This window comes from Bidens hawaiensis, unplaced genomic scaffold (assembly GCF_021521415.1).
Source record: "Bidens hawaiensis isolate Kalapana, Puna unplaced genomic scaffold, B.hawaiensis_p1.1 tig00051612_1, whole genome shotgun sequence".
Taxonomy (NCBI): Eukaryota; Viridiplantae; Streptophyta; class Magnoliopsida; order Asterales; family Asteraceae; genus Bidens; species Bidens hawaiensis.
The window spans coordinates 31,009-39,422 of record NW_027499272.1 but is presented as its reverse complement, the minus strand read 5'-3'; the positions used below and the strand labels follow the sequence as shown (position 1 = coordinate 39,422).

At 35.4% G+C, this 8,414-nt stretch overlaps 1 protein-coding gene across 1 annotated transcript; it reads left to right on the top strand.

Moving 5' to 3' along the window:
* Positions 1-213: 213 nt before the first annotated feature.
* Positions 214-6,988, top strand: LOC143599203 (putative RNA helicase SDE3). The gene is made up of 5 exons (XM_077077207.1): positions 214-310; positions 613-1,430; positions 3,155-3,325; positions 4,308-5,771; positions 6,497-6,988. Exons 2-5 carry the CDS (start codon positions 624-626, stop codon positions 6,986-6,988), a joined length of 2,934 nt encoding a protein of 977 aa, XP_076933322.1. The 5' UTR covers positions 214-310; positions 613-623.
* Positions 6,989-8,414: the final 1,426 nt, after the last annotated feature.

The following is an 8,414-nucleotide window of genomic DNA, read 5'->3' as shown; positions in this document are numbered from 1 at the left end:
CTAGTTTTTTATGTTACTTTGGTCAATACAATACAATACACGGATTATTATAATTTTATACAGAATTATTATTATTATTATTATTATTATTATTATAATATAATATTTTGAAACCACCTTCATTTCTTTTCCCAATTTGCCAAACAAACCACCGCTTCCTCTCCACAGTCGTCCGGTACAGAAGAACCCAAATCCTAGGGTTGGTTTGTTTGTTTGTTTGTACCATGGCTTACCATTTCAATCTCTGATTCAACAATCACAGCCACAACACGCTTTGATCTACCAAACAAATCAAATCAGATCACTAAAGGTATTTCTTTCCGTCTTTTAGGTTTTATCTTCGCTCATTTTAACCCAAAAACCAGTAATTCACAGCTTTCGAGTGTCATCGGCCGCACTGATTTATGATTTATTTTATTCTCATCTTCTTGTTACTGTACATATTAGGGCTTCTTTAATCATTTTACTCTTGTTATTATTGCTTACTAGTTTTTTATGTTACTTTGGTCAATACAATACAATACACGGATTATTATAATTTTATACAGAATTATTATTATTATTATTATTATTATTATTATTATTATTAATTTAGTGTTTGAATTTGAACAGACAACGGCGTAATGGGTTCAGTCAACTTTGAAGAGGAGGAAACGCGGTCAGTAATTGACGACGTTGGTAACATCGGAAACGTCGACTTTGCCAACAACGCAGCTAGTTACACCTATAATCCAGAAGCCGAGGGCCCGATAGTCATTTCAGTTCCGTTTCCGTTAACTGACGAAAAGCCACAGTTCGTGGTCGTAGGTGAAACCGTTTACAGCCCAATTACCATCAAGAACACAACGACTGAAGTGGTTAAACTGTGGTCGATCGAGATATACGACTCCAAGCCAAAAGACTCTTTTACCCTTTCCCTCATGAAACCACCTTCACCTGACTCGGATCAGGATTACATCAAGTCCTTTGTTGAGTCGTTTTCAATGGACGACAGGACGCTGTATCCCGGTACAACTTTGACCGTTTGGTTATCGTGTAAAGCGTTGGTCAAAGGTCTGCACACAACAGCAGTTCACTTCAATGTTGATGACGATCAGATTGAACGGATGGGATTTATTATGGTGGAAGATAAGATATCACGCTCGCTGACTAGTAACAAGCCGTATAACCGACCAATGAGAAACAACAAACCGTTGATTCCCAAAATATATTCCCCTGATAAGGGCATTAAAGTAATTAGGGGGTATCGTCCTGCGAAGAATAATAGTCGAGCGTATAAATATAAGCTTCCGGAATATAGAATCCCGGTTGCTATAAGGGAGGTTATTGAAAGTAAGGCGACCCCTGATGCGTTAATTGAAGGTTTAAACATGAAGAATTATTACAATTTCTTTCGAACCTTGCTTATTATGGAAGAAATCAAACTCGAGGTACATTTCTGAACTCCCAAATAATTTAAGAATTCTTATCGACAATTGTATTATTTATTATTTATATATATTTGATATGGTTTGAGGGTAATTTTATGGTTTCATTATTTGTAGTTTATGATCATATATATGTTATAAATTGATTTTTACACATATGTAAACTTGTAATAACATATATGTAACTACAAAATTTAAAATTGCATATAATACATGATGAACTACCCTCAAATAGTAGTAAATATAATAAACTAGGTTAGGTGCTTGTGTGGAACACGGGTTAGAATAATAAATTTATTTAAATAATAACCAAATGTGAAATATAAAAATATGCTTAACATATATAAAGATAAAATAGTAGAATAAATTTCACAATACACAATATAGAAATAAAAGGCTGAAAATTTATAAATCTCTAAATATTTCTTTGTATACAATATTTGTAATTTTATTTTATTTGTAACTTTATCCTCCATATTAATATTAGTAGTTTCACTTTGTTTTTGGTTTCATCTCTAGATAATGGAACACATAACTGAACATGTGTTAAAACAGGTTGTCTCAAAAACAAACAAACCATCTAAAGCGATTTGCCTTATCTTTTATTAATCTTCATTGCAAAACAAACATAAAGTGAAAATTTTCTTCTTTGAAATTTGAAATCAATCATTTTATCTAAATCAATGTGAAAATTCGTTACTTATAAAAGGTTAATATTAATAACTAATACAATATAAAATATAAAACAAAACAATATATTTATGTTGGTATTAAATTTTATAAACCAGGAAATAACTATTAAAAAGAAAAAAAGAATAAAATATAAAGTATTAATAAGAAAAAGAAATATATACTTATTACTTAATATGAGAGAAAGGTGGAAAAATTTTGTAAGGATCACTCATGTGTAATGACATATGGCATTAAGAAACCTGTGTACAACACGAGTTATAATAAATAAATTTATTTAAATAATAACACAATGTGAAATATAAAAAATTATGTTCAATGTATATAAATATATAATATATGGTAGAATAAATTTTACAATACACAATCTGGAAATAAAAGGTTGAAAATTAGTAAATCTCTAAATATTTCTTTTTGTATACAATATTTGTGATTTTTATTTGTAATTTTATCCTCCATATTAAAGTTAGTATTTTCACTTTGTTTTGGTTTCAACTCTAGATGACGGAACACATAACTCAACATGTGTTAAAACAGGTTGTCTCAGAAACAAACAAATCATCTAAAGCGATTTGCCTTAGCTTTTAGTAATCTTCATTTCAAAACAAACATAATGTGAAAATTATCTTCTTTGAAATTTGAAATTAGTTATTTTATCTAAATTAACGTGAAATTCGTTACTTATAAAATCTTTATATTAATAACTAATCCAATATATTTATATAAAACAAAATAATATATTTTTGTTGGTATTAAATTTTTAAAAATCAAAAACTAATTATTAAAAAGAGAAAATAATAGATTAGAAAGAAAAAAAAGTTAAATATAAAACTATTAATAAGAAAGAGAATTGTATTTAATAAGAGATAGGTAGGAAAATTTTGTAAGAATATATCTTGTGTGATGCCATGTGACATTGAAAAACCTTTATTTATTATATAGTATAGATAAAGTAATTGATTGTTAGGAGTTTTTAAAATTTTTTGAGTTTTTGTAGAGAACCTTAACCTATATATATGGTTTGAGTTGTTTTTCAGGATGATATGAGAACTTATGATATGCAAAATGTTACTTTCAAGAGAAAAGGTCGGTTTCTTACCCTTGAAGTCCCGGGACTGTCTGAGAGAAGACCATCCATCGTTACCAGAGATATTGTTGTTGCAAAGCTTGTACAGCACAATGAACACAACACGGCTCCTCTATATAAGGTTTGTTTCACATGATAAAACTAACCATTATAACCTTGGTTTTAAAATGCGCGCGCAACGCACTGATGAGATTGGATCAGCTGGAGTCATGCGCTGCGACTCCATGATGCGTTCTAAATCGTATAATGCGCGATGCGGTGTTTTGATGCGCGCATCTATGAGCTGAAGTGAGTTTCTGCATAGGTTCCTTGTACCTATGCATAGACTACTTGTACACACAGAGTTAAATACTTATTTTGGTTATGCATAAAACTTCTTTGGTCGTACTATAACTTTTTATTTGTTTATATTAATCTCTTTTTTTAGCATTTAACAGTTGGCTAGTTAAAATACTATCTGTAAATAATTTTTTAGTATTTTTTTAATGTATTGCATACTTGATACGTGCACACTGGATTTTTGGATCAACACACATCGGTGTGCATCATGCATTTTAAAACCAAGATTATTCATGAAAAAGCTGAGGAAGAAACCTCTTATGTTTTAGTTTAAAATACATGTTTTAGGACCGGATGTAGTAAGTTGACCCATTTACTTTTGAATGGTCCATTTAGGTTTATTTTTATCTTTTAATGAGTTCAATATATTGTTTCTTGTTTATAAAATGCAAGTCAAATGCATTGAACAGGTCAAACGGGCTTAAAGCTGCTTGAATTGTATTTCGAATGCGTACAGTTTTTAATCTGCTTTATTCAGAAGATCAGATTATTTTTTTAACATAATTTTTCTAATCATACTTGGCACAATAATCTGTAGTAAACGGGGCTAGGCTTGTAAACTGGCCAAACGAACACGAATATTCATTTAACTTAAACTGGACAAACGATCGAACACAAACAATCAAACGAACAGGGTTTTCTAGTTCGTGTTCATTCGTGAAGAAAAGAGTGTGTTTGTGTTCGTTTATGTTCATTTGCTAATAGTATTGTTCACAAACATAACTGAATATAGATGAACAAACTCTATTCATGCTCATCCACAGGGGTATATCTTTCGTGTTGAGGCTGAAGAAATTCTCATATCATTTCATGAAGACGTTCACAGCTACCATGCTGAAGGTGATCACTATGATGTGCAATTTGAATACAATCGACTCAGCATGCGAAGGTTGTACCAAGCTTCAGAAGCTTGCGGAAAGCTCGATCCCGAATTTCTCTTCCCTGAGTTTTCTTCGAACATGAGACACATAGAAACCCGCCCGCTGGTCCCATTTTCTTGCAATCTAAATGAAGAGCAGTTAAGTTCAGTTGAGATGATCCTTGGTTGCAAAGGCGGCCCACCTTATATTATTCACGGTCCACCTGGAACCGGTAAATCCGTGACTCTAACCGAAGCTATTCTTCAGCTTTACACAACCCAAAGAAATTCTATTATTCTCGTTTGTGCACCTTCAAACAGTGCAGCCGATCATCTCTTAGCAAGACTCGTTTTGGAAAATGTGGTTAAAATCCGTAAACAGGATATCCTTCGGCTCAACGCAACCGCTCGCTCAATAGACGATATCAAACCCGAGTTTCTTGAATTTTGTAGTTTTGATGAAGAAGATACGACTGCCTTCAACTGTCCTATGTACGAACGTCTTATAAAATATAGAATCATAGTATCCACATACGCTAGTGCTGCGCTTATTTACGCTGAAGCTATCAAAAAGGGCCACTTCACGCATATCTTTTTAGATGAGGCAGCACAGGCATCCGAGCCCGAAACAATGATACCCATATCACATTTTTGCAGGCGGGACACGGTGGTGGTCCTTGCTGGTGATCCCGTTCAGTTAGGCCCAGTAATCTTTTCCAAAGATGCTGAAGGATATGGGTTAGGGAAGTCGTTTATGGAGAGATTATGTGAGTCTAAGTTTTATGAAGACGGTGATCAAAATTACGTGACGAAATTGGTGAGAAACTATCGTTGTCACGAGCACATATTATCACTTCCTTCAACGTTGTTTTACAAAGGGGATTTGGTGCCGTGTAAAGAGGACGATACGTTGTACCCGCTAACGTGGAAGGATTATATTCCAAACCCAGAATTCCCCGTTTTGTTTTTGGGGGTTCAAGGTGTGGATGAGAGAGAAGGGAATAACCCGTCTTGGTTTAATAGGATCGAGGCGAGTGAGGTTGTTGAGGTTATTTTGAGTCTGAAAGATAAAGGGATAAAGAATGAGGATATTGGGGTGATAACGCCGTATAGACAACAGGTGATTAAAATAAGTACAGCGCTCGAGACGTTTGTGGGGTTGGAGATTAAGGTTGGGACTGTGGAGGCGTTTCAAGGGCAAGAACGGGAGGTCATTATTGTGTCTACGGTTCGGTCGACTATTAAGCATAATGACACTGATAAGAGACATTGTTTAGGGTTTTTGAGTAATCCCAGGAGGTTTAATGTTGCTATAACTCGAGCTCGATCGTTGTTGATTGCTATTGGCAACCCGCATATCATATGCAAGGTAATATTCAATCTTATCATATTATATATTATTATAATTACTAAATGATGAATAATATATGCTCAGAAAGTTTCTTTTGTATGTACAGGTGTAAGTAATAAAATTATTATTGGTTTTTAAAGTTTCAATTTACTCCTTATGCTATATATGATATAAACCTTTAATTCATTTAGTTTTCGCTTGCTTGGTTTTTCTCTAATAAATTTTGTTCGTTATCTTTTTTAAAACAAACTAACTACACGGTTATGATTAATCTTTTCTTTCATGTTCTGATAAAAATTTTATTAAAATGGACTGTACCGAAGTGATTTTTTTGGGTTTCCTCGGACAACTTTTGTGTAATAAAACCATTGTAAATTAACTTTTTTTTGTTTTTGGTATCGTAAACTATACCGAGTACCGGTACCATAACGAACAGAGTTGTATCTTTTTGTGGCGTCAACTATTCTAGTTATACTGTAATGGTAATGATACGGACCGAGCCGAACCAATACTGACCAAACGTCGGTACTGGTATTTTATTATTTTCGATCGTTGTGACATATTTTATTTCTTTTCAAATATAGTGGTTTATATAATTTAAATATCGCGTTGCAACACACTTATTTTTATCGACGTTTCAATATACATTTTGTTCGAAACAGAACTGCCGCAATGTGTGGACAATAATCACAAGTTTTTATTATTTGTTAAAAAGGGAAGTGGCTGATGTTGAAATTTGGCAGGATGAGCATTGGAACAAATTGTTGTGGCATTGTGTTGAGAATGATTCTTATAAAGGGTGTTTTCTACCGGAGAAACAAGAAGTTGTGGAAGAGGCGTGCTTTGGTGGAGAGCAAGCCAGTGACGGTTATCTACCGGAGGGAACTTATAATTGTAACTGGAACGGTGGCAACGAGGGAGGAGATGGAGACGTGAGTTGGAACGATGGCAACGAGGGAGGAGAGGGAAACTGGAACGATGGCAACGAGGGAGGAGACGGAGGCGTGAGCTGGAATGGTAGCAACGAAAGCTGGAATGGTGGTAACGAGGGAGGAGAGGGGAAGTGGAATGGTGGCAACAAAAGCTGGAATGGTGGTAACGAGGGAGGAGGCGTGAGCTGGAATGGTGGCAACGAGGGAGGCGTGAGCTGGAATGGTGGCAACGACGGCGGCTATAATTGGGAGCCTAATACCGATAATGATTGGGAGGCTAGCGAGGGCTCAGCAATGACCTAGCAAGCAGAATAAATGGGTGGTAGTGGTAGTGCTTGGTGGGTTGGATTATTCTGTGGTGGATTTAGACGCTTGATTGTTATATGTTTACTCTTTATTTTCTAGTGTTGTTGGACTGCTTCTCATTTCAACCGGCCGGTTATCAGAAATACCGAATTTTCTTTCTTTTTACAAATCACCTTTTTTTATATTTTTAAGATTTTGAGTCATTTATTTTTTAACGACATAATTACGCGGTTAGTTTCTGACGTTTACGGTAAGTAACAAGATTGGGTGTTAAGGATTAACAGTCACATATATGAGTGTTTAAATTCTAAATTGGACTATTGGTTTTTATTGGTCCCAAGTATTTCATTTTTGCCGGGGCTGGTCCCAACTATCACTTTAACTGCCAACGGTCCCAACTTTCACACATGTGTCTGCCACCAGTCCACGACTAACCGAGTACTAACTCCGTTATGTTTTAGATGACGTGTCCATCCTACGTGTTAAAAAACCTTGACGTGGCTGCCTGCGTGTATATTAATAACAAAAAACCCTTCTCCTTCACAAATCTGCAAATTAAAGTCAAAATCAAAACCAATGGGGTTAGGGTTACTAGCTTCCAAAGCTCTCCGATCCAAACTCATACCCACAAACCCTAGACTCCTCCGTACCATCACCTCAACACCGGACCTCCACAAACCCGAATCCGCAGCCGAACCGGATCTCCCGAAGCGGACACCGATTGCCGGAGCCAGGGTTCATTTCCCCAACCCGGATGACGTCATCGAGGTCTTTGTGGACGGCTATCCGGTTAAGATCCCGAAAGGTATGACGGTGTTGCAGGCGTGTTCGGTTGCCGGTGTGGACATACCGAGGTTTTGTTACCATGACCGCTTGTCGATTGCCGGGAACTGTCGGATGTGTTTTCACTAAACTTTAGTAACCCTAACCCCATTGGTTTTGATTTTGACTTTAATTTGCAGATTTGTGAAGGAGGAGAAGGGTTTTTTGTTATTAATATACACGCAGGCAGCCACGTCAAGGTTTTTTAACACGTAGGATGGACACGTCATCTAAAACATAACGGAGTTAGTACTCGGTTAGTCGTGGACTGGTGGCAGACACATGTGTGAAAGTTGGGACCGTTGGCAGTTAAAGTGATAGTTGGGACCAGCGCCGGCAAAAATGAAATACTTGGGACCAATAAAAACCAATAGTCCTTCTAAATTAGTAATAGTTTTACGTACTTATTGTAACTTAAATGCTAACCGAAAAGGTGGGCAATTTCGTCATTATGCAAAATATATATATAATACATATATGTGTGTATATATATATTAGACCTGTATGTATTAAATAAAAAAAGGTTACTTCAAAGGCTTAAAACAATAGAAGATTAATGTCTTTTTTGACAATTGAATTAGGGTGATCGCGTTGATAATTG